Source organism: Tribolium madens, unplaced genomic scaffold, assembly GCF_015345945.1.
Source record: "Tribolium madens isolate multiple individuals breed KSU strain unplaced genomic scaffold, Tmad_KSU_1.1 Scaffold_1;HRSCAF=32;Tcas5.2_LG8, whole genome shotgun sequence".
Lineage (NCBI taxonomy): Eukaryota > Metazoa > Arthropoda > Insecta > Coleoptera > Tenebrionidae > Tribolium > Tribolium madens.
Genome location: NW_025400984.1, coordinates 3,653,269 through 3,680,987, shown reverse-complemented (window position 1 = coordinate 3,680,987; position 27,719 = coordinate 3,653,269). Strand labels below are relative to the sequence as shown.

At 28.7% G+C, this 27,719-nt stretch overlaps 2 protein-coding genes across 5 annotated transcripts in view; one reads left to right on the top strand and one right to left on the bottom strand.

Moving 5' to 3' along the window:
* Window positions 1–2,570, bottom strand: part of LOC123004199 (cuticle protein 18.7-like) — a 3,610-nt gene extending 1,040 nt beyond the window's left edge. The window contains exon 1 of the mRNA XM_044397336.1: window positions 2,217–2,570. Within this exon, the coding sequence (XP_044253271.1) occupies window positions 2,217–2,535 (319 nt within the window). The 5' untranslated portion in view covers window positions 2,536–2,570. The remainder of the gene's footprint in view (window positions 1–2,216) is intronic.
* LOC123004196 (putative polypeptide N-acetylgalactosaminyltransferase 9) overlaps window positions 1–27,719 on the top strand; it is a 115,579-nt gene that overhangs the window by 25,222 nt on the left and 62,638 nt on the right. For 2 of the 4 annotated variants that reach the window (XM_044397334.1, XM_044397331.1), the window contains exon 3: window positions 19,886–19,924. The gene's annotated coding sequence lies outside the window, so the exon portion shown is untranslated. Of the gene's footprint in view, window positions 1–19,328; window positions 19,716–19,885; window positions 19,925–27,719 lie in introns of those variants that run through there. The other 2 variants (XM_044397333.1, XM_044397332.1) reach the window with 2 other exon arrangements.

Genomic DNA, 27,719 nt, shown 5'->3' with positions numbered 1-27,719 from the left:
AAATTACAAACTCAAATCAAAATTGAAATTATTTTATGTAACATAATTATTTTGTATAATTTCGTTAAAAATTCAACAAAACAGGCTAAACTCGGCTTAATTTTTGTCTTTTTTAAGTGTTTTTGAATAACAAAAAATTTTGAAAATTTTTAGATAGGCTAAAAATTAACATAAATTAACTTAAATCGAAATTGATATTATTTTATGGTTTCTTTTGCTTGACTTACTTCGTTTTTGAATCAGAGGCTCGCAAAATCTTGACCAAAAACACTTAAAAATCACAAAGAAGAATTGTTTTGTTGGTATTTTGTTTGTTTCACTTGATTTAACTGATTTTTAAGCACAATTAAGACAACAATAAGCTAAGAAACTACAAAATTTGGTCGAAAATGTTGTTGAGCACGTTTTTGTACTAACCAAACCAAAAATTCAAAAAATTAAGTCAAAAATTATATTATTTTTGCATTTTTCGAGCGTTTTAATACATTTTTCAGCTAGAAACGCAATTATTTAGCAAAATTTTGTTTGAAAGTAATGTTATTTTTGTCTTTTTCGATAGTTTAAGCTGAAAATTTTGCGAGATTTTGCCATATCGAGTCAAAAATCACAAAGAAAAGATTATACTATGATTTTTTACTTTAATTTTAAGATTTAACCACAAATTTTATGTAAAAAAAGCTTTCGATATTATTGCAAGGATTTAAATCGTAATCTTAGAATCTGGTGAAAGTAGGTGTAAATTTGACAACTTTTTTAACTCGGATTTGGTGAATTTTATTTTTGTGATCTGACAACACTAATTCTAGTATTCAAACGCTATTTGCGTTGATAAGAGTTATCAGGCAGGGACGTAATAAACGGTATTTGAAGTATGAAGCTTGATAGTGGTATCAATTTAAGTATGTGGGTTGCATGTAATTAGTATTGTTTACAGCTTTTTGCTCGGTTAATAAAATTGAGTTGGCATCATTGTGGAATGAAAATCGGCGATTTTCAGGTCACTTTACAGTATTTACTGTTGCCAATTCAAATAAAAATATATTTCGGAAAAAATATTATTTAAAAGTTAGCTTTGATTTAAAAAAAATGTACTAAAAAGTAAAAAAAAAATGTTTCAGAGAAGATAACATTTTTGCTTAAAGTTTAAGTTTTTAAAATTTATGAAAGCTTGGGGGGCGGTCAACTTTTTAGTACATTGTTTTTTAGATAATGGCTTATTTAAAAAAAAGTCAAAAAAAAACTTCTTTATTCAATAGAATTTGTCTGAAATTGGTTCAATAGTCCGTAAAGAAGTACTTTTCCGGCCTATGTCATTAATTAATTGTCTGTAAGTTAACAATTTGCTTTATAAATGAATTATTATCATTCTGCTGCGAAATATCCATAAATTTCTGTCAATTCATCAAATAGATTTTGTGTTCATTTGTGTATTAATTTTATTATTCCAAATATAATTATTAACGTCGATAAATATCAAGCGACCTGGATACTGTAATAACTAAATGCTACAACTAAAAGCTCATTAATTACGATAATTGTTTTAGTCTAGAAATTACAATTTATGACGAAACGTCGATTTGCGAAGATGTCATTCTGTTGAGAAATTGATTCAAATTAATTGTAATTTTTAGCGGCGTTGAAATCTTTGTTACGAAATGAATAATGAATAAACTTATTGCACAAATTAAGTCAAATTAAGATGGTTAAAGCATATTAAAATTTTTTACGCCCTACCAACTGCACCAGTACGGATTTTTTATCAATTAGTGGGGCTTTTTTCGACTTTTTTATATTGGTTGTGACCAATAATAACAGTAATAGGAAGTTTTTTATCATTGATAAGCAAGTGGTAGAAAACAAGAAGTTGTATTTTTTAATTGTGAGTAAATTTCTTTAGAATTTGTTATACATTTTGATGCCCTACCAACTGCACCATTTAAGATGTTTATTAATGAAAGCGAAAAAAAAGCGGCCAGTGAAGCAGAAAGAGGAAAAGAAATAACTTTAAAGTTGTTTTCTATCTAATAAGATGTCATTCTGTTAAGAAATTAATTCAAATTAATTGTAACTTTAGCGGCGTTGAAATCTTTGTTACGAAATGAATAATGAATAAACTTATTGCAGAAATTAAGCCAAATTAGTGCAGAATTAAATTAACTTTCGTCGAGATTCTCCATTTGATTTGAATTAATTAAACAAATGAGTGAAATAATTACCCGAGGAATAGGCGGCCAGGGCGTAGTGGTGCTGAGGTTCTTCATAAATCACGTGATTTTCATAATGGGCTGGTTGGTAGTATCTTTGTTGTTGATATTGTTGTTGTTGTTGATTTTTTGCTACTTTGTACTCTCTATATTTTCCGGTTGAGGGTCTCTTCGCTGCTAGTATTTTGGCCCTTTCGTAGGCTTCAAAGTGCGCCGCTTTGGCCGCTTGCACTTCCGGTGTATCAACCGGAACTCCGTTTTTAATCACCGGAACGTAATTCTGCCCTTCAACCGCGCACAAAACACAAAATAGAAGGAATTGAATCTTCATTTCGGCTCAACCTCCTTGGACGGGTTATTCCAGGACTGTTGAACGGCCGGTGTGCCATTAAACGGAACCGTTTCAATTTATATAAAGACTCCGGAATTGAATAAAGAGGTCATCCGTGAAGTCTTAATTAATTTCGGTTTTATTACCCAAAAATTCGCTCGTTACGTATGTGCGTATGGAAATCTAAGGTGAGCCTTTCACGAAACGTTGAGTAATCTAGGCCTTTGTTTTTCAAGCTTCCGGGGGTCACAAAGGACCTTCTTTGATTAATAGGTCGGGTGTTATCCTTTAATTTGGTAATCTTATTGGTTTAAGCGGTATTGTCGGCAGGATTACAACAGCTTAATCATGTCTTGCTTGATGAGATCGAGTGCAGGCATTAGGGGCTGCGGAATGATTTTCATAAGGGGAGGAAAAACACTACAAGGGAGGTTGTTTGAATAATGATTGTCGCAGCATTTTTTACTTTGCTTTGTATATTCTTGAGCTAAAAATGAAAATAAAACAAGAAAATAAGTTAAATGTGTTTATTATTTTTAAATTTTATGAAAAAATTCTAAGCCAACGTTTATAAAGTTTGGTGGTAAAAAAGCCAAAAAAGTAAACACGAAGAATGAAAAAACACAAAGTTTTATGTTACAGATGCGATGTGGAAATAATGAAGAAACTTTAACTCAATATGATAGAGTTTGAGGAAATCAAAAAGAACAAATATTTGTTTAAATATTTCTAAATGAATGAGGATAGTAAAAAATAAAAACACAAATGTTATGAAAATAAAAAAGTAAGAAGACAAATGACAAACATGAGAAAAGATGAACGCTTTTTAAATTTTCTAAAGGTCTTATAAGAAAGAAAAAAATACATCTAAAGATTCTCAAATTGAAGAAAAGTTTGAGTAAAAAATTGCAAATGTTGCTCAATGTTTTATGTAATTGAAGATGCGAGATAGATAAAAATGAAGAAAATGTTATATTCAAGCTCAACGTTATTTGAAGAATTTGAAGATCAAAGATAAAGAATGTTTAAATGTTTTAAATGACAAAAATTGAGAGATGAAAAGAGCAACTTAAATTTTCTAACGATTCAGTAAGAAAAGAATGAAATGAAAAATCTAAAGATTTACGTATTAAAGAAAAGTCTTGTTCACAAAACAAGAAAAGTAGTTAATTGTGTTTATTATAAAATTCAATTAAAATTTTTTAAGTCATGTTTATTTTCAATTAAATGAACAAAACAAAAACGAAGAATCAAAAAAACAAAGTTTTATAAAAATTAAGGTGCTGGTGAAAATAATGAAACTGTTTCCAAATCTGTACTCAATATGATAGAATTTGAGGAAATCAAAAACAATAAATATTTGTTTAAATATTTAAAAAAAATGATGATAGTGAAAATAAAAACACAAATGTTATGAAAATGAAAATGTAAGAAGAAAAATGACAAACATTGATGAAAGATGAAAGTTATTTAAATTTTCTATAGGTCTTATACAAAAGAAAAAAAGAAAAAATTTAAAGATTTTCAAATTGAAAAAAAGTTTGAGGCAAAAATTGCAAGTGTTGCACAATGTTTTATGTAATTGAAGATGCGAGATGGAAATAATGGAGAAAATGTTATATTTAAGCTCAAAATTCTTCAAAATCATTTGAAGAATTTGAAGATCAAAGATAAAGAATGTTTGAATGTTTTAAATAACAAATGTCTATGAATGAAAGTCTCGTTCTCAAAACAATAAAAGTAGTTAATTGTGTTTATCATTTTAAAATTCAATTAATTTTTTTTAAGTCAAGTTTATTTTTAATTGAATGAACAAAACAAAAACGAAGAATGAAAAAAAACAAAGTTTTATAAAAATGGAGGTGCTGGTGGAAATAATGAAACTGTTTCCAAATCTGAACTCAATATGATAGAATTTGAGGAAATCAAAAACAATAAATATTTGTTTAAATATTTCTAAATGAATGAAGATAGCAAAAAACACAAATGTTATAAAAAATGAAAAAGTAAATGAAAATGTAAGAAGAAAAATGACAAACATTGAGAAATGATGAAAGCTATTTAAATTTTCTAAAGGTCTTATAACAAAGAAAAAAAAAATCTAAAGATTTTCAAATTGGAAAGTTTGAGTCAAAAATTGCAAATGTTGTACAATGTCTTATTTAATTGAAAATGCGAGATGAAAATAATGTAGAAAATGTTTTATATTGAAGCTCAAAATTATTTGAAGATCAAAGATAAAATTTAAATGTTATAAAAATGAAAAGTAAGAAGCGAAATTACAAAAACTGAGAGAAGAAAAGAGCAACTTGAATTTTCTAAATATTCAATAAGAAAAGAATGAAATAAAAAATCTAAAGATTTACGTGTAAAAGTTTAGTTCACAAAACAAGTAGTTAGTGGTGTTTATCATTTTAAAATGTAATTAAAAAAGTTAAGTTTATTTTCAATTTTTAAATGTCTATAGAGTTTGGTGAGGAAGGCGTGAATGAACAAAACCAAGACAAAGAATGAAAAAAACAAAGTTTTATAAAAATCAAGATGCGAGTGGAAATAATGAAAAAACTGTTACCAAATCTTGGCTCAAAATGATATTATTTAAAGAAATCGAAAATAATAAATAATGTTTAAATATTTCTAAATATTAACGCACAAAAAAATCGAAGGTTCGTAATGAAGATAACAAAAATAAAAACACAAAAAGTGAGAAGAGAATGACAAATACTGAAAAAAGAAGAAAGCTGAATTTTTTTGAAGGTTTAATACGAAAAGAAATTTTAGAATTTTTATGAAAATTAAGTTAGTACTTAAGAAACAAAAAGATAAACAGTAACTAAGAAGAAAGCAAAAGTGGATCAGCAAAGCTAAATGAATTAAAGATACTACTAATTTTTTTGAAAGGTTGAATGTGAAGATTTATATATAAATGTTTAGTCTGTGTTTAATAAATGAGAATTTAAGGAGAGTCTGATGCTAAAATTGCAAATATTGTACTTAGATGAATGACTGGAAGTTTAGAAATGAAGAAAGTATTGTTGAAGCAACGGAATTATTAAAACTGAAAAGAAAAAAGTATTGTTTGATGATAAAAATCACGAAGAATGAAAAAACTGTAGTTCTAGACTGCAGAACAGTAAAAACAATTTAGAAAATGAAGACTAAAGAAAATAGTACAAATGTAATCTCTGATATGAAAATGAAGATTATATTTATGGCTTTGAAAAGTGTAGAAATTTGCAGTAAAATAAATATGAAGAAAATGCAATTTATCAAAAAATTGAAATGGAAGAAAGAAAAAATGACAGTTTAAATATTTCTGGAAATGAACTTTTTAAAGAACCGAAAACTATAGTTATGAAGGAATTAAAAAAAAAGTTTACCAAAAAATAAATGATGTAAATATTGAAATTTAGAAAAAAGTTCTAGACACAAAAATATAATTTTTTGTTGATATTTTTTTGAAAAATTAAGGTTTTTTCAGAGTTTTTGTTTTTTTTTTTTTGCAGTACAAAGTATCAATACACAAAGACAGTGCCCTCGGGCAGGCCTTTGCTTCCACCGCCTCGAAATTAGCACTTAAACGGATTCGCTAAATTTCATTTAATGGTAAAGAAAATTGCTCCGCTCCCAAATACCCAACTTTAGCATAAAATTAACTTCTTTCCTCGTAAAGAATAGTCACAATTAGGCATTGAATTGCCACATTAACTATTTTTACCCGTAATCGCACTCGATGGAGGTCAGTAGCGGTTTTTCCTGCGTTTAAGCCATTAAGGTCGACGTTAACACTGTTAAAACGTCAATGAAAATTTCCAATCGAACTCAAATTACATTTACCCATCTCACTAATTAAAATTGCCAAGCATCTGCTTTAAATTAATTTCGTATTTTCACGACAAGGTGCCATCCAGTTTTTTTTGGGGTGAAATATGGAATGGGAGATTTGGGAGAGTGAAGGCGGGAGTAATTATCTGAGGAATAAAGGGTTGGAGGGGTGTAAGAAGCCAAGTTTAAAAGCTGTGCAAATGGGAGGTAATTACGAAATGTTAGAAGTGGTAAAATGCTTGTAAGAAGGGTAATAATAATTCAAGGATGAGCACAGAAGGCGATTACATAGTTTTAATTCTTGTAAAAATATTCAATTTTTATTATAATTGGTTACCAAACATGTCAAATGTCGCCAAACCTTCCGTAATTTTAAATTATTACACACGAAGGACATCAACATAGTTTTCTCTTGAGTCACACGAAAAATTAAGTTTTCGAATTACACAAGTGAATTAAATTATCAAAATTTAACTTTCTGAAACGAATATCAAACAAGGTAAAATGTAGGTGGGTATCATGTGACCTAATCTCGACTGGAATGTTGCTCTCTTATTGTCCAAATTTTACTAAAAACATCAATAATTACTTTCCTAAAATTTATATTAGCGTTATTTGTCTTTTATGCTCAAACATATTCAAAATGAATGAATGGGCTTTTCACAAGCTCAAAATTCCGAATGAACAACTTTGAATACGTGCGTAATTAAGTATTAATTCAGAAAATCACTCACAATTTTATTTTTCTCCTCAAGTTTGTCATTTACCTAAGCCTAGAGCCAGCGGTTTATTTTAGATTATCAAATATTCACAAAGTTTCGTGAAGAACGTTTAAAGAATGAAGAAAGAAAAATCGATTAATGATTAAACGAACCCAAAGGAAGAAAAGTTAATATCTAACAACGAAAACAATGTTTGATTTAATTATTGAAGATACAATCATTTGAAGAATTTGAAGATCAAAGATAAAAATGTTTAAATAAAGTTATAAAAATTAAAATTAAGAAGAGAAGTGACAAAAACTTAAATTTTCTAAACGTTCAGTAAGAAAAGAAAGAAATGAAAAATTTAAGATTTGAAGAAGAGTTTGTGGTGAGGCAAAAATTGCAAATAATATACTTTTATGAAGAAATGGAGAAATTTTGCCGAATTATTGAAGATGGGAAAGAAGAATATGTCGAGTTCACAAAACAAGAAAAGCACTTAGTTATATGTTTCTTATTTTATTTTAATTAAAAATTTCAAAGTTAAGCTTAATTTCAATTTTTAAATGTCTATAAAGTTTGATGAGGAAGGCGTGAAGAATGTACGAAACAAAAACGAAGAATGAAAGAAATAAAGTTTTATAAAAATCAAAAAATAATGAGGAAATTGTTAACAAATCTTGGCTCAAGATGAGAAATCAGAAGCAATAAATAATATTTAAATGTTTTTGAAAATAAACGGAAGCTGATGGTTATGAAGGTAGCAAAAAATAAAAACACAAATGTTATGAAAATGAAAAAGTGAGAAGAGAATGACAAATACTGAAAAAGGAAGGAAGCTGTATTAATTTTCTAAAGGTTTAATATGAAAAGAAAAAATTAAAGATTTAAAGATTTACGAATTGAAGAAAAGTGTGAGGCTGAAGAAAAGAAGAAATTATATTATATTAATTTATTATATTAATTATACCAGGTGAATAAAAAGTATGGAACCAAACGTTTTTTGATTAAACTATTTATTTTTTGGAAAAACTAATTGATGAGTGTTAAAGTACTATAAAAATGTGATGATTTAACAAGAATAAAATTTTTCGAAATTTCCTTTTGTTTTTGAGTTCTACAAAAAAAATATTTTTTTAAATGGCAACCCACTATAAAATCATTTTTCTCATAAAAGCTATACTTTAAGGATTACAACTATCTGCTTTATTTTTAATTTTTAAAAAAAAATTTTTTCACATAAATTGCAATTTTGACAAAAAAATCGCATAACTCAAAAACAAAACAAAATTTCGTTCTGAAAATACGATCACATTTTTTATATTACATTAATTTATATTAATTATTATTTTCTGGAGGCAAATGATTAAAAATAAAACCGCTTGGTTCCATACTCTATATTCACCCTGTATAAGAAAAGTTAATATCAGGGTGTTTAATTATAAAATCAGGAAGAATGAAGCAACTGTAGACACTAGACTTCAAAATGAAGAATGTGTTAGAATCGAAGAAAATGAACTAATTTTAATGTTTTATGGAAATTAAGATAATAGATAACAAATAATAAGACAAACACTGAGTAAGAAGGAAGAAAAAGTGGACCAATAAACCTAAATATGAAAGAAGAAAATTAATTTTTTGAAATATTCAGTGAGAATAGCGAAAATAATGAAGAACGTGGAGATTTACATATTGAAGAAAAGAAAAAAATTACATATGAAGAAAAATGCATCTGAAAAGTCGGAGGCAAAAATTGCAATTATTCTTCTTAGATTCATGACTCGAAGATTAAAAAGATATTAGAAATGAAAGAAGATATTATTGTTGAAGTAACAGAATTATTGAAGATAAAAATAAAAAAGTACACTGAAAAAGTGTAGAAGTTTTAAGTGAAAAATGAAGAAATAAGAAGTGAAGAATAGGTAGAAAACTAGTAATGAAAGGATTAAAGAAGAAAGTGAGAAAAATGAAGAAAGCGAAGATTTAATTTTGAAGAAAAGTCTGAGATAAAGTTTAGTCTGTATCCCAAAAAATTCCAGAGTAAATGAGAGTTAAAGAAAAATTTGAGGTAAAAACTGCACACATTGCATTTCCATTAATATTTCAAAAATTAAAAATAAAGAGTTATTGTTGAAATGACAAAATCAAAGAAAATGAAAAAGCAGAAAGTAATGTTGGGTTAAAGTGTCGGAATGGCTTGATGATAAAAATCAGGAAGAATAAAAAACTAGTCCTCGAGACTACAAAAGAGTAAAGTATAAAAACAAATTGAAAAAAATATTTTTGAGTTCACACAAAAAAGTGTAGGAAACTAGTAATGAAAAAAATTAATTCCCTAAAATTTAAATGAGAGTCATTCATCTTTTTATGCTCAAAAATGTTTAAAATGAATGGGCCTTTCAGCACTTGAAATTCCTGAATGAATAACTTTGTATACAGTTCGTAATTAAGCATTAATTCAGAAAATCGCTCTCAATTTTATTTTTCCCCTCAAGTCCGCCATAACTCAAGCTTGTCGCTCTCCTATCCAAAAGCTATTAATTGTTAACGAGCATTTGTCAAACTTAATCAGCAGATGTCGAACATTTATCCACTTGATTTATGTCAGATGTTTCTAAGGGCCGTTTGATTTATTGCAAGTAATTATTGTTGACTAAAGTCCGCAAACATTCTTTGTTTGCCTCAACCTCGACTTACTAGCAAATTAAAATGCAACAATTAGGAGGAATTTTGTCATTAGAGAGTGAAAGCGGGAATAAAATTGACATTTACGTCTTGCTTCATCGCGAATTCAAATAATTGATAAGAGTGGAGGCAATTTATACAAGTTTCGAACACGTTATTCCGAAGTTTCGAATTTTTCTAATATTTTTTGAACGTGCAATTCGCGGTGTAATTCCAGAAATTGGGAATAAAAGTGAGTTCTCCGAGGCTTTAAATTAAATTTGGAATGGTGGCGTTGGCAGGTGCGAGACGAATGATCGACTCTAATATCTGTTACGCGCTGCTGGGGACAAGAAATTAAAAAATTCGCTTTATATTGGAGTAAAATTATCTGTAATAAAGCTCAAATCCGTCATAAAACTCGCAGTTATCTTAAACCATCACAACTTAAAAATTTAAAACTTAGTTAGTCTAGCCTGCAAAAATTGATTTTTCTCTCGCAATTGTCCCGGAAGCTGTCTTAAATCTTCCCTTCCTTTGCAATCGCCTTATTAATCATATTTCCGTCCTCGTCGATGCAAATTCGAACGGAAGTTACGCCATTTTCTGCTCCTTCCGGACTGCAAAGCCGGCTTAATTTTTAATTAAGAATAACAAATCCGATATCTTGTTATCAATTTTTTCTCTTTAGGCGTCTAATCACACAATTTATTAAAAAAATGAACGTTAAATCTATTTTATGTCCGATTCAATATTATTAAATTATACAGGGTGTTCTGTCTAAATCCCACTTTAGAACTATTGGCCGTTGAAATAACCGTATTTATTTGAGAATTGGTACATAGCCATAAACCATTAAGTCCTCCTAAATGAAAATATTTTCAAGATGGCGGCACTTCCGGTTATACCGGAAGTCGGTCTCAACTTTCTTATTTTTAATGGAAAGGTATATTTTTTACTACGTTTTTGGATTAACCGGGTTATTTTAAGCTTTCCCTATACCTAAATTTAGCCATTTTTGAAATATTTGGAGTTTTTCAAGAATTTTTGGATCTGCACCTTCCACTTTAAAAATCGGTAACTCTGCTATTTTTTAAAATTTTGAATTCGTTTTTTTGTCGTTTGAAAGAGAAAGCTTAGATCTTTCTTTCGGTGTTTTCAAATTTTGAAAAAAAAAACAAACCAAAAAATTTTAAGGTTACTTTTGTAATAATTCAAATACCCATAACTCAAATTTTTCAAATGAAATACCCGAATTTTTATTTTACTAAATGGAGTAGAATTTAATTCTGCATCGATCTGTATTAACATTCCCTATACCAAAATTTAATAATTTTTAAGTTATGGTGACTTTTTGTTGAGACTGCCGAAAATCTGTTATTAGCCACATTCGTTTTCGTATAGTTTGCTATGGAAATGAAAAATGTCAAAATTGTGTCTCAATAAATGTCGACAGTGACTTATTATTTGACAAATAGTGCCAAAATATGGAGAGTCAAAGCTACTCAAACTTAGATTTAATTAATTTGTTTTGTATTTATGGAGAGTGTAACAAAATTATGATATCGTTCATTAAACAAAAATAAATTTTTCTCACTTGTTAGCTTTAAATAATGATTGCATGGTAGAAACTATCAATAATAATTAAGTTTGCATAACTTTGATTCTCCATATTTTGGCACTATTTGTCAAATAATAAGTCACTGTCGACGTTTATTGAGAAACAATTTTGACATTTTTGATTTCCATAGCAAACTATGTGAAAACGAGTGTGGCTAGTAATAAATTTTCTGTAGTATTTAAAAAAAAAGCCCATAACCTGAAAATTATTAAATTTAGGTATAGGGAATGTTAATACAGATCAATGCACAATTAAATTCTCTTCTATTTAGTTAAATAAAAATTGGGGTATGTCGTTTGAAAATATTGAGTTATGAGTATTTGAATTATTACAAAAGTAACCTTAAAATTTTGGGATATGTTACTTTTTTTCAAAATTTGAAAACACTAGAAAAAGGATCTAAGCTTTCTCTTTCAAACGGCAAAAAAAAACGAATTTAAAATCTTAAATAATGGCAAAGTTAACGGTTTTTAAAGTGGAAGGTGCAAATCCAAAAATTTTTGAAAAACTCCAAATATTTCAAAAACGGCTAAATTTAGGTATAGGGAAAGCTGATGAAAACTCCCTTAAAATAACCCGATTAATCCAAAAACGCAGTAAAAAATATACCTTTCCATTTAAAATAAGAAAGTTGAGACCGACTTCCGGTATAACCGGAAGTGCCGCCATCTTGAAAATATTTTCATTTAGGAGTACTTAATGGTTTATGGCTATGTACCAATTTTCAAATAAATACAATTATTCCAACTCCCAATACTTCTAAAGTGGGGTTTAGACGGAACAGCCTGTAGTTTTTGATAAAAATGTGAATGGACTTTAGTCAGTTGTCGAATTTCTTATTATCTCAACTTCTGTTGTTATTTTTTTTTATTTCTTATAATAATAAGATATAAACTGATGTTTGTACTTATTTTTTTGTTTGTTATTTGTTTAGAATTTTGTTAGCATTTTAGATTTTGTTCTTTCAAAAACTTTAAAACTTCTGGTGAGTTAATGTAACTTCACATTTAGTGTTTTAAGTATATTTTGTAAAATCTCTTATTGTGTGTATGAAATTTTTAAAAAATGTACTTAAACTATTATAAACGTTAGATCAAGTGTTAAATCTTATATAGGGTGACCGGAAAAAAACTGTTAAATATTTCAAAGGGGGACTCTTGTGAGGCTTTTAAAATTCTTTTTTCAACTATTTAAGTAATTTCAGCATTTTTTCTAGCACTGAAATTACTAGTGCTTCTTATGCACTGTGGTTGGACCATTTAAGACAAAACATTTTTTTTTTGTAGAGTTTTTTTGAATTTTTTTTCTGATTTCTTATTGATGTAAGCAAATTCAAGCAATGGAAATTTTTTCTATTGCTTTTAAGAATTACCTTCTGAAGTTTTTAAACTTTTTTGGACTATACAGGGTGTTTCAGAACTTGCGTCCTAGAAAAAAATTCCAAGAAAGATAACATGGAAAAAAATGTTTAAAAAAATTCTCTGGCAAAAAAATTGTGTGTGTGTGGGTACCGAACTAAAAGACTCGAACCCGGGACTACTATGATATATTTTGCATGTAATCCGGCAGGTGGCACTAACGCAAATTATTGTCGTTATTAGGATGTTTTCCAAATAAGTAGGATAAGGAAAGTTGTGCGATGTTCACACCAGATTTTTTTACATTTTTTTCATGTTCTTGGTATCTTACCTTACGTAGCTTTTTTCTCTGGGGCGTGATAAAAATAATAATAAAAATTGGTTTTTGTTTTAAAGTGAAGGGGAAAAATATTTAAGTTTAATTGATGCAACTAACATTACTCACTTATTTTACGGACATCTGATATATGAGTCCGGAAAAGTACTTCTTTACAGACTATTTTGGGTGATTTTACAGATGACTTCAGGAAAAAAGATTGTTATACTTTTTTACTTTCCTTATCTTATATTGTAAACAGCTGAAATTTGACCTACTTATATTTTTACATTTCTGAGCGAATTATAGTTTCAAGGCACCAAAAACGTTGGTGTGCTACTCGAATTTCCAACACTAAATTACTGTCATAAGGATGTTTTCCAAATAAGTAGGGTAAGGAAAGTCGTGTGATGTTCACACCAGATTTTTAGAACATAGATTTTTGTTTGTTTTATTTTTTATATACATCAGTATCAATTTCTCTGCTCTTATAACACTTTTTGTGTTTCTATTTTTTTAAAACAAATATTATTAGTTTTTTTGCAAGATTTATTGCAATAAACATTTTTAAACATTTTTTGGACTATAACTAACGTAGATAAACACAACTTTAGAAACTAAAAAATATTGGTTTTTTGTTTGAAAGTTACAGGTTGTGAAAAAATAAAAATATTATTTATAAGTATGTAATTTATGCATCTAACATTACACACATGCACAGTTTATGAACTATTTCGTTTACTTTACGGAGATTTTTTACGGGCTATTTTGGGGACAATTTCAGAAAAAAAATATTATTATACTTATACTTTTCTTGAATTGAAATCATTATTTAGCTTGTTGTATTTTTTATTTACAACAGTATGCATTTCTCTACTTTTATTTTTTTTTTGTTTTTCTGTTTTTTTAAAACATGAAATATTGGGCTTATTTATAACAATATTTCTATCTCAAAGTTACAAAACAATAATTATATTTTAGCAACGACTATGCTTTGAAAATGATAAGCATTTTATGATAATAAAAAAATAAATGATTGCATTTTATCAAATATCTAAATTATTCTTCTCAAATCAGTATATTTGAGTAGTGCCATGCCAAGTCCGGGCCCCAAGTCCGGCGATTTTTCCTGGAGCAGGCGGCACAACCCATGAATAATTTATGCTTCCACTTCATCGCTGTTCCTTTTTTTTTTTTTGTAAGAATCGAGTCGGTATTTGATTTCACTGAAGGATTTGCAAGATCTTTTGTGCAATTTGCGCTTATTCTACCTTCAAATGCAATAATCTCGCTGTCGAAACGGACGAATCGTTGCAACAAAAAATGCTTTGCTCATTTGATTATCGCAAATGTTGCGCAAATTTCAACAATGAAATGTCAAGATGCTGCAAATGCCGAATTAATTGGCATTCACTGCTATTGTTAACAAAAATTTATTCAACTAATGTTCAAATTTTGGTGGTGCTAGACTAATCGCATTTCTGGAACATTTACTACACGAGTAAAAACCTCCCTGAATACTAATCGAACACGGGACAAAGACGAAACAATAGCGGACGTAAATCAAGCCGTTTAATCCGATCACCAGATGGTACTTTTTCCGGGGGAAAATGGGCCAAATTATGTGGGAGTTGAATACAAACACAAAAAACGGTAATTAGCGAGTTGTATGGTATATGAGAGCACTCGTGCATCAAGTCGCTTGGTTTAATTTAATTGGGTGTTTGGCGGGAGAAATTTTAATTGTAGGGAAGGAATTGTTTAAAACGTAATGTTTTAATATTGAAGCACAAAGCGAAACTGCGTGCTTCAATATAACGCACAAATAATGCACCAAACTTTTTGGTCACTGACTGTTTTTTGATTAATTCATAACACAGGCCGACAAAAAAAAAGTCATGTCGTGACAACTTGACAAATTTTATATCATTTTATTCGTCTCAGTAAGACAAATCAAATGCATTAAAAAAATTTTCAAAAAGTCCACACACTTTGAACTAAATATTTTTTTTCTAATTTAAATGAATTTAAAATACTTTAACTTTAAAAAATCATTACTCAATAACTATTAGGCAGATTTCCTTCAAATAAAGACTATTCTAAAGGGATGGACTTGCCCTATAGAATGATATGCAATTTGAAATTGAATATTGGCAAACTTTTCTTCGAATAGTGTTCGAAGAAGTTCGAAGTAAATCGAAGTAATCTAAGAAAAATCCTACGAGTAATTTTTTTTTCTTCATCACCATCGTGTAGAGCATCTTTTTGTTAGTAAAAATCCAAATTTTTAAAATAATATACCCAGTAGTTTTTAAGATATGATTTTTTGAAGTTAAAGTTTGCTATTCAAGTATTGCGCCATATAGGAGAAATGCATGTTAATCTTACTTAAAATTGCATTTTTATAAAAGTATTTGTTTTAAGGCTCTTCTTTTGCTTAAAAATGGTCAATTGCACCTTCTTTGTTCTAATTAGAATAAACAAAAAACTGTTTCTTTACTTAAAACAAACAAAGAGTACCTGCGTACTAATTAAAGCAAATAAAAAGTTTTTTTTTCTAAAAATGATTACTGATCATTGAGCAAAAAAGGATCTAGAAGTTTAAATCAGTAGCTTTAATTATAAGAACAAATCTTTTTCAAATTAAATGACTTTCTATTCGGTTTCCAACCTGTTCACTTTGTTCTAGCTTTCTGAACTTTTTTTTGAAAATCTTCTCAGCAAATGCTTTTTTATCACTTGCTACTAATGTTATCACAACAACTACTACCTACAAGCTAACTGAAGCTAATCGTAGAATGTAGCAACAAAATAAATCATGTGACTTATTGCATTTAACATCACTCGAAAGTGATGAGAAAGCATTTGCTCAGAACATTTTCAAAAAAGTTCAGAAAGCTAGAACAAAGTGAACAAGTCGAAATCTGAATGGAAAGTGATTTGATTTGAAAAAGATTTGCCCTTACATTTAAGGCTCGTGCCTTGAACTTCTAGATTCTCTTTGCTCAATGATCAGTGGTCATTTTTACAACAAAAAACTCTTTATTTGCTTTAATTAATACGCATGTACTCTTTATTTGTTTTAAGTAAACAAACAGTTTACAACAGTTTAGAAGGTGCAATTGACCATTTTTAAGCAAAAGAAGAGTTTTAAAACAAATTCTTTTATAAAAATGCAATTTTAAGTAAGATTAACATGTATTTCTCCTATATGGAGCAATGCTTGATTAGCAAACCATAACTTCAAAAAATCATATCTTAAAAACTATTCGGTATATTATTTTAAAAATTTGGATTCTTACTCTACACGATGGTGACGAAGAAAAAAAATTACTCGTAGGGTTTTTCTTAGATTATTTTGATTTACTTCGAACTTCTTGGAACACTGTTCAAAGAAAAGTTTGCTAATATTCAATTTCAAATTTTATATCGTTCTAAAGTGCAAGGCCATCCCTTTAGAATGGTCTTTATTTGAAGGAAATCGGCCTAATAGTTATTGATTAATGATTTTTTTAAAATGATATAAAATTTGTCAAGTTGTCACGACATGACTTTTTTTTGTCGGCCTGTGTAATTTGATTTCTCAGTTTTCTCTGAAAGCCTAAAATTTTTGGTCATGTCTTGTCCTATAGCTGTCAAAAATGTGTAAACATGTCAATTACACTTGTTGAGGCCGCACTAAGTCGCATATAATAACATGTTTGAGCCGGAGCCCGCAATTAACTCCAAAACTAACATCAAATATTACAACAGCGTATTGACCCTTCATACGCAGAGTGTGAATTGCGTTTCATGGAAGTTGTAATGAGTTGAGAGATATGAAATTATCGGAAGATTAGTCTCTGGGGAACAAGACTTGGCTCATTATTGTCTGGAAATTGGAAGTTTTTCCTTTATTACGACTGTTGTTGGTCTATTTTTGCTCAAACGTGTATAATCAAGTTTGTTTTTATCGCAGACGTGTCATTAGTTCTCATGGTTTCTAATAAGTGGTTCAATGGTAAAAACCGGTTATAAGAATTTTCAACAATGTGCTAAACATTCCAACTTTTTAAATCTGTATAATTATGTTAATTAAATTAAAGAATTTCTCTAATTTTTATTAATCACTCCTACTTCATTTCGCGTTTCAGTTGGCATTAAAAAATGTTAAGAAATTATAAAAAGTGAATTTTTCTAGTCCGTTAATTTCAAACTAAAAGCACTAACGGGCATTTTAATGCTTTTTCAATGTCACCAACTGGATAAAAAATAGCACAGCTTGTTTTAATTGCGTTTGTTGTTTTCCAGTTTTGACACAACTTTTAGTTCTGATCATTCATTGTCTATTTTTAGCGGAAATTTTATCAATTTTCAAAATTTTTTTCATTAGTATATGGAGAATTAAATGTCGGAATGAAAAATTGTAACTGACATTTTATTGGGCGAAATTAATTTGACACACGACGCGTAGCGGAGTGCATTATTTAATAATTGAGTTGGAGGATTTTTATTAAATAATCAAAAATAAATTTCAATAACAAGGATACGTCAAACTAATTTAAATAGTCAAAAAAAAATTTAGTATTCAATAATTAAAAAGTTGTGCAAAACCTATTTGTTAGAAGAATTAGAGGTGCGTTTATACTGATGATGTTTTTTAATGAGGAAGTTTAAGTCTTTTATATTTGCTTTTGCATTAATTTTATCTTGAAATTTTTTTATTAGTACTTGTGATGATAATAGTTTTAAATAATAATATTCTAGACATATTTGTATCCTTGGAATACACTCCAATATCTCTATTTACCCACCTCTAATCCATTATTGCTCGTGGTCAATAATGAAAATGATTATTGACTTTTAGGAGAAAAAAAAACAACTTCACAACTTCTCGACTACTAAATAATGGTACTTTTTCGAATCGTAGTGAAATAGTATATTAAACAACGCATTTCGTAAGGCAAGTTTTGTGGAACGAGTTCATGATTATAAAGAACAAGTTTCTACAAATGACTTATGGCGCAAGTTTTTTTTATGTTTTTTTTTATTTTACGCGTTTCACGTATTTTTTTTAACATAAAAATCGATTTTTCAAAATCTAGGAACTTTCGTCCTAATAAGGTGGTTGATAGTAAATATCACAAAGTCGAAGTGTCAGGTCTTGAGTATATTGAAAAATTTGTTTTAACAATGAATACTGTAAATATTTTATGCACATTAATATCGCTCAAAACGCCGCTGAAAATCACCATTACCAACCTCTAGAAAGTAAATTGCACTAGTCTATTTCAGCACCCTAATTGGTGTTGAAATGGCTCATTAAAGCATCGGTTTTGGTATCCAAATAAATTTTATTACAGACGCAAAATAGCAAAAATTGATTTTGAATTTTTTTTTGTTTTTGTTTTAATTTGAGTGATCTGTTTTTTCAAAAATTTTAGATCAAATAATTTGTATACAGGTTGAATCAAAATTATGGAACAAAACACTTTTTTTTGTTTAAATTATTTATTTTTTGAAGAAACATAGTGCTATAAAATTGACTTTTTCGATTTTTTTTTGTTTTTGAGTTCTGCGGCATTTTTATTTTTTTGTTAATGACAACCTACTGTAAAATCATTTTTTTTTCATGAAGGTTATGGTTACAACTATCATATAAGTTGTCATTTTGACAAAAAAAAATCGGATAACTCAAAAACAAAACAAAATTTCTCATTCTCAAAACACATATACATTTTTTATAGCACCTTAATTTTTCTAAATCATTATTTTCTGAAAGCATATGAATAGAAAAAAAGCTTGGATCCATACTTTTTATGCACCCTGTATGTAATATGTTCCAAAACGGTATTTTTTCCTGTTTTTTTTATTTGAAAAATAAATGTACTACAGTTAAAAACATCTATTATTTGATATAAATAATAATAATAATAATAACTAATTTTTATTTAATAAAAACAGAATGTTTCAAAAATTACAAAAAACGTAAATACAGGTGTCCGAAAAAAAACTTTGAAATATTTCGTGGAATGATCCCTTAGGCCTTAAAGCATCGGTTTTGGTATCGAAATAAGCTTTCTTTCACACGCAGAATAGAAAAAAGAATATTAAAAATTTAAAAATCTACTATACTGCACTTAAAGATGAGAAATATGTTGAAATTTGAAGTAGAGTCGTATTATTTTGCATTGGCTTGTAGCAAATTGCTTCCGAGTTGCTGTTCCCTCCTCCATCGATCCTCTCACTGCCTCCTAATCGTCTTCAGGAGTCCTCCTCTCCTATATGGTAGGAAAAACGTCACTTCTAATCCAGTCCGAGTGGAAGCTGATCCGAGTTAACTGCATCCGTAATCCTCCTCCTTCCGTTGTTTATTGCGATTGTGCGTTCTTGTTTCACATTGCTTAACATTTATCGCGTCTTGTGCTAGATTACTCCATCCATCCACTTACTCATCGCGAGTTTCTTCCCTTTTTTCGCACTCAATCGACTTTCGAGAGGAAATCGATGGTTGGAACGTGACGCGAACAATTACCGTAAATAATGCAATTATTTGCGAATTTTCGACCAAATCCAACTTTTGCGATGATCTCTCCAAGAGATTTCAATCAAGGACGGATGTAGCCAAGCGTCAACTATACAATAATTAAAATATTTATGATGTTTTTGCGTTTCAGGTTTTTAAAAATGTGAATTTCGCCCGTTATTAATGCGTAAGTTTGAATTCTTTCGACATTTTTTACTTTCTCAATTACTTTCTTCGAAAATTATTACATTATGTTCATTCGAGTTGTGAAAGATTTTTTACTCGTAGTTCGGAAACTTTGTAAGCATTTTCGTAATTAAATCAGACGTTTTTGTCATCACTCTATTTTGTTTTCAGATTGTGGCTACTTGTTGCGGATCTCAATTCGACCAAGAGGTGAGTCAAGTCTTATTTTAGGAATTGCTAAATTTATGGCTTTTACTAGTACTCGGCGTGTTTATATTTACACAAAATTTACAATTGTAAATAATTTCTCGTTGATTTGTTTATTTGTGTTATCAAAAAATTCAATATTACCTACATTTGTTTGATTTTTAATTTTTTTTGCGATTTTGACGCTCAATAAAAAAAATTGTAATTTTTTAAAGAGTTGTGAGTTACATCCAAAAGTTTGAAAAGTCATTTTTAATCTATAAACTGAAATACAATTATTTGATTCTTTTGAGGGTTCTTTACACATAAACTTTTTGAAACTGAATGAAGTGAATATTTTGATAAATTATTTGGCATTTGACAAATTTATTATTTTATTATGGTATTATTAATTTAGTCCGGTGGGATAAAAGTCGTGTATGCATCTCTGGATAAATATCATCTTTTAAATAAAATGCCCACGGCACTTTTTGGTCACCTCTGGTATTACCTACATTCTCGGGATTAAAATTGTTATTTATGCTCTTGATACTTTTTAGTGTTTATTAATAGGATTTTTTTAAATATCAAATTTATTGTAAGATTTGTAATTGATTTTTTTAATGTTTTCAAATTTTATTTTTTTGTTAAAGCTTTTGGAATTACAACAATACAAGACATGTTTCTGTTTTACTGATTTTTAGACATTTGCAAAACAAATTAAAAAATGTATTAATTACTAATCAGATATTTGTTTTTCTTCAAATTCAAATAGGCTCAAAATTTTTGAAATTTGGTGAAAAGTTTTGATACCTCTTTTACCATCCTCGACGAGTCGACTGAGAAGCAGGTGTTAGTAAATGTATATAGTTGCTATAGAAACGCACTGAAATATGTGTGTATCTATGGTAATAGAAATAAAAGTTGTCATAGTAACAATAGAAAATTCAGCCCAGTGGCGGGTATTGATTTTTGACAAAATTTTTCATATCTTTTTATTTATTTTTAAATAGATTGAGTATTCAGAATGACTATACTCTTCTTCATATTAATGTGCATCAATGCATCTTTAATTTAAAGGCCGATTCACACAAAAAGTTCCATTAACGTTATTAAGAAATAAATTTAATCACATCAATACTGACAAAAATCTTTGTTACTCTATGTTAATTATTTTTTGCTATCTGAAAATTTGGGTTGCACATATTTATTTGAGAAAATAATTTATTAGGAAGATTGAAGTTGTGATTGTTTGAATTTTCGCATGGTTGCCACCTTAAAATGAACCTTTTCAACGACTACTTCGATGCACATTAATATGAAAACGAGTATATTTGTATGGCTGGCAGTTACTATAATTTTAGTTTCCATTAAATTATTAAAAAGCTAATAAGACTTTTTCAGACAATAACTTTATTAAATGAAATTTTATGTACATATTTTAATAAAAATTTAATTGAAAAAATACATTACCATTAGGGAATAAGCTTTTTTTCATAACTGTGTTGAATTGTGTTTTTTTATAACTCTTCCACTTAAATTGATTAAATAGTTATTTCTTGAATAATGTTATCACGAATTGTTTTTCTCAATAATATTGATAAGTGCCAAGTCTTAATTTCAAGCTACTTTACGAAATGACAAATGTGAAATATTGCTTTTTGCTAACCGAAAAATTAGTTGGTTATAACACACTTTTAGTTATACAGGGTGCCCCAAAGTTTAGGGCCGGCATAAAAATAAATATTTCTAATTGATAAAAAAATTGCTAGTGCAAAGGATTATATAGACTTCAATTGGATGCTTTAATATGGTTCAAAATTTTTAGCGTATATCAGTGAGACCCTAAATACCAAATTTGGAAAAAAAAATTAATAATTGGAATCTTTTCTACATGATAACATTTCTTGATTTTTTTCTAATTCCAACTGCTGTTGATAGATTTTGAGTAATTAACATTTTAATATTGAAAATTTTCCAAGTTTCAGATTTTTAATATTAAAATGTTAATTATTCAAAACCTATCAACTTTATCATTATTCTATTTTCACAAATACTACAGAAAAAAATCAAAGAATTTTTTCATGTAGAAAATATTCCAGTTAATTGAAATTTTAATTTTTAATGTCTCACCGTAATACGCTAAAAATTTTGTACATTATCAACACATTAAATTAAAGTGTTTTTAATCCACTTTCGTTTAGACTATCAAATTTTTTTTTAATCTATTAGAAATATTTATTTTTTCCTCGGCCCTAAAACTTGGGACACTCTGTATATTGCAGACCATCAGCATTCCACATTTTACACTACTAACTGCACTAGTCATCAATCGTTAAATTAATAAACTTGTTCGAAATTTTTTTTTTCACTACGTTTGGCAAAATAAATGTTCAGCTTCGCCACATAAACTAGCACTTTTACTCCTCCTACTTACACTATCGAAATACTTTTTTAATCAATTAGAAATATTTATTTTTACGTCGGCTTTAAAACTTGGGACACCCTGTACAACACGGTGTCTTATTTCTTAATTACACATATAGGTACTCTTTTTCATTATAATGCATCAAGTAGGTTGTAGAAGTCTAAATGCATCTTTACTTAATTTAAAGGCTGATTTACAAAAAAAGTGTCATTAATGTCATTCAGAACAAATTTAATCACATCAATAATGACAAAAATTGTTATGTTTGCTACCCTATGTTAATTGTGTTGTTAATTTTAATTATTTTTTGCTACCTGGGGTTTATATTTTTTATTTAAAAAAATAATTTTTAGGGAATTTTGAATTTTTGCATGACCCCTTTCACGACTACTTTGATGCACATTAATTTGGAAACGAGTATAACTACATTTTTGCCATGAGTTCATGACTTGTCACTTGTCATTTCCACGTGACCGCGGCGGTAAATTCGAATCGCCCTCGCCATCTGCGATTCGAATTAAAACGTGTTAATCTGAATATTTTTAGCAGTTGGTTATTCAGGTCAGTCTCAAAGCGTCGTTATTCTTCGTGTCGAATTGTAATTTGGTGTCGATGGGGTCGTAAATCATCCCTCGAAGCATAAATCATTCTTCTAGTTCCGGCCTCTTTTCTTCGCCCCGAAAATCGTTCTCATTGTCGGCCAAATTGCCCAATTGTAATAAATTGATTAATTGGGCATTGTGCGTGCGTCCGCTATGTAAATTTCCAAAATCGGGCCTCCACTTCACGGTCAAACTCCGGATTTATCTGTTTGTTGGCACGAAGCAGCGCGATAATTTACGATTTTCTCTAATCGAGTTAATGGCGGGGTAAATCGCGTCCTCGATTCAATAAAACAAAGCGACGAAGGGTCCGTTTGAAATGAAAATCGTGACAAATCGGTGAAGAGAAGGGCCGATTAATTCGGGGGCGGAGAAACACCTTCTTGGGAATAATCGAAGTGTGATGAGAGAGTGAGAGTTAATTTTCTCGCTGAGGGTTATTATTTGATGACTTTTTCGTCGTTTTAGCGACGACGCTAATCGAAATTTTCACAAACAACGACGGAGGTTATCAAATCAAGGTCGGGGAGTGTTATTGCTCTCGGTGGAAAAGTAAAAGTGAGATGAACATCAAACGCCGCAATTAGATCGAAAAATGAAAGGTCTTATGTAAACGATTTTGACGCGTCTTGTGACAAACACATTTTATGCGAAAAACACTCATTTTCTAACGGGAAAATATTTATTTTCACTTTTGGTGCACTCTCGAGCTTATGATCAGATATTTTTTCCAGTTTATTAACATATTAGCTATAAAAACCAATTTCGATTTAAAAAGATATAAAGAAATAATTTTAATTTGTTTATACTTTAAACACTGAAGAGACAGCAGTGATACAGCGAGATCAAAAAGTTTTTCTATGAAGCTCTAATGTCAAAATAATTTTTATGTAACTTATAAAAGGAAACCGTGGTAAACAATTTGTATAAATTAACACCAACAACATGTCATTTTAGGATGTTTTGAAAGGTTTGATAGAGTAATTCAAATTGCTTCGGCTCATATTTTTTTTGTACTCAATGTTAAAGAGTGCTTTTATCTACTAATTTCAGTAGATAAAGTAGTCTTTTATCGTTTAGTGAAATAAAGTAATTTTTATCTACTGTTTATATTCAAGAAAACAACTTGACATCTGATTAACATACGAAGTGTCATGCGACAAAGTCCTCTTTAGTCGTAATTTGACGATTTTTGTAATTTTTTTTTGAAATAGCGTCTGCTTTTCCGGTAAACCCATAGGTACATAAACGTCATGGAAAATGATGATTTCAAACTTAATTTAGTGATTTTTTACTTTATTTTGAAAAATCTTTCAAGTTTAGCAATTTTTGTTTTGCAAAAACTAAAAAAACTAAACATTTCAGACTTCAATTTCACGAATTTTGTCCATAGTTTTGGCAAAATTCTTTAAGTTTAGTAAGTTTTTTTGGTGAAAAATGATTATAATCTATTGAAATAAGCAATAACGCGTTTTGGACCTAATTTAACGATTTTTATTCCTTTGTTTTGATACAGTTTTGGACTAAATTTAGGGCGTCTTTTGCATTGTTTTAACGAAATTGTTAGAATTTAGTGTGTGTTTTAATGCTAAAATGTTCTAAAACTATCGAAATAATCAAAACTACTTTGACGCTTTTTGTAAAATTTTTCGGAACTGATGTGTGTTTTTCTCTGAAAAGCGATTTTACCATTATGAAAAATAGTGATTTCAGACAAATTTAGTTATTTTCTACTTTCTTTTGACAAACTCTTTCAAGTTTAGTAATTTTTGTTATACAAAAAACGCTCTATTAATTTATTAAAATGAGCAAAAAGCATTCATTTTAGAACTAACTTAGCGATTGTCTACTTTATTTTGGCAAAATATTTTAAATTTTAAATGATTTTTTTCGTGAAAATCAATCAAAATTTTTTTTGTACCTAATTTGACGTTTTTTTTTGCTTTTACGAAATTTTGGACAAAATTTAACGATTTTCAGTGAGTTTATTACTGAAAAAATACTCTAAAACCACCTAAACAAGAAAAAATAATGCATTGTAGATTTAAATTGCCAATTTTTGTAAAATTTTTTGGAATAAGAAAAACTTTAAAACTATTCTTCATGGAAAATAATAATCTCAGTCATATTTTAGCGATTTTCTACTTTTCTGGCAAAATCTTTTACATTTAGTGATTTTTTTTAAATAAAAAACGCTCTAAGTTAATAAAATAAGGGAAAATAATACATTTCAAACCTAATTTGACAATTTTTTTGCTTTGCTTTTACAAAATTTTGGCAAAGTTTAGCTACCAAATCTTCCAAATTTTTCAAATTTTTGACACCTTGTTTTAAAATACGAAGTGTCATGCGACATAAGTCCTCTTGATAGAAAGACTTTTTGTAACAGTCAATGAAGGCTTAGTCGAAAAATTGTCAAAATTTTTATTTTATTATTATTTTTACTTTGATATTTATATTTTTATCTAGCAGTCTATGGAATTACCGAATAAAATAAAAAATGCCGCTTTAAAAAATATTGACTCTAATTAACCTCTTATGTTAATTTATTTCGATTGACAACTGTCACTGTTGACAGAACTATCTGGTTCAAAAAGAGTAGAGCGGCACAGAAAAATTTATATGTAAAAAAATTTCTTAGACGACTAGATGAAAATAATTTTGAAGCACATTGTGCAAAAGCAGTATTTACCGTACCTCACGTGACCACTCTTATCTTATGGCGGCCAATAGGAAAGCAGCAATTTGTGATGATTATTTTTCTGCGTTATTTATTTGCTGTTACAAAAATTAAGTGAAAAATGGAGTTTTGATTTGAGCTAATTTTGAAATTTTGAATTACATACAGGCTGATCCAGGGATGCGTGCAAGCTTTATAACTTTTTTTCTATCGAAGCTACTGACTTGATTTTTTTAAACGATGGGTCCGACAATGAGGCACATTTCAAAAATATTTTTATTTAATACAAAATAAGATATACAACTAAATTTTTGTTACATTTTTGGCAGTAGTTGAAATAGTTTTTGACTTATGACAATTTATGTGTTAAATTATCGTCGTGCATAGATTCACAAAAAATTCATAATTTTAGAATCATTTAACCAACTTTTTTCCAGTCAATTCCTTAAGCTTTAGCACATTTTCTGACATAAAGACGAACTCGGAGTCGATGTTCCATCGCCTACTACGATTTTTTTTAAATGACAAATTACAAATGGTAATAACTCGACTTTTTCAAATACAACACTTTATATTTTATTGTATCATTGTATGGCATTTTTTATGAGCTTTTTGTCGACATAGGGTTTGTGAGGTCTACCTTGTAAAATTTGTAAGATTTCTGTAAAATAAGCGATGGCGATTTTTTTTATTTTTGAAAAAGAAAAGGAGTTTTTATTATTATTATTATTTATTTTGCCACGTTATATTTTTGGTAATTAAGGTTTAAGATTGTTGTAGGTTTAATTTTATAATTTTTTTGGTGACCGGGGTATATTGTCAAATTTTAAGCATATATTTGTAATTTTTTGCAAAAATTTTAGAGTGGCTTTGTTTTTTATTCAAAAAGACTTTCGTTGAGAAGTCAAACAGAAATTTTTCATGTTATCGGCTTGTCGAATAATGGAGTGGTAGTGTTTCAAGAGAATGAAAGAGAATATGAAATCATTTTCATATCGTGGAATTCCTCCGAGAGAAATATTTTCACTTCCCCTAAATAAAGCAAAGTTTCAGCTCTGGTATAAAATAATAAAAATAAAATTAATTGAGAATCGTAAATGCCAAAAGAGAAATTCAAGTGAGCTCACATTTAATTATTATTTTATTCGCCCGAAAATTTAAAAAGCTTTACATTTACGTGGTAATTAATTAAAATACATTACAATAATTTCGTGTTAATGGCAAGAAAATCAAGCAATTAAATTAAAAAATCACTGACCTACATCATTGCTAACATCCGCAACAATCTCGCCTGACCCAAAATATTACATAATTCCAATCATAACAAACCAGTAGTAAAACGTAAAAAATCTAATTTCACATTTGCGTCGAAGATAGTCCCAATTTCCTTGGCCTTACGCAAGCTGCGAGACCCAAGGGTGCTGTATCATATGGTGGGAAGTCTCCCCCAATTTCCAACAGCGACTTGGGTAACAAATGCATGCAAGTGCGAGGGTTAAATAAGCCAATTTTTCAACGAGATAATGCGCACGCTCCCGAGTAAAACGGAAAATTTAAGCGGAAGGCTAAAAACACAAAAACTCAATTTGATATGGTAATTAACCAAACAAACTACTTTTTCAATTACGTATATCAAGTTTTGTACGCACCTCGTAATTAAATTGGGACTAGAAAAATTTTAGGCTATTTTTTCCGAATACGATTTGATCAATTTTTAAGTTGTTTACCTAATTTTTAATTATTTTTTCGCCTACAAGTTATTGAATTTTTTAATAAATATTACGGATTTTTTGCAATTCTAAAAATTTTTTCAGTTAAAATTGTTTTACGTATATTGATTTTGTTGTGCGTTTTTTAAAGTTTTTTGACACGTTTTTTTTTTCTTTTAAGGTTTTTTATTTTTTTAGTTTAATTGGACAATATTATTTCGGGTTTGCGAAATTCACCTGATATTTTTCTTTAAAACTATCGAAATAAAGAAAAATAAAGCTGCTCAGACCTAATTTGACAATTTTTGTAATTTTTTTTGAAATAGAAAGTGTGTTTCTGAAAAACGATCTTAACTTCATGGAAAATAATAATTTTAGACCTAATTTAACGATTTCCAAT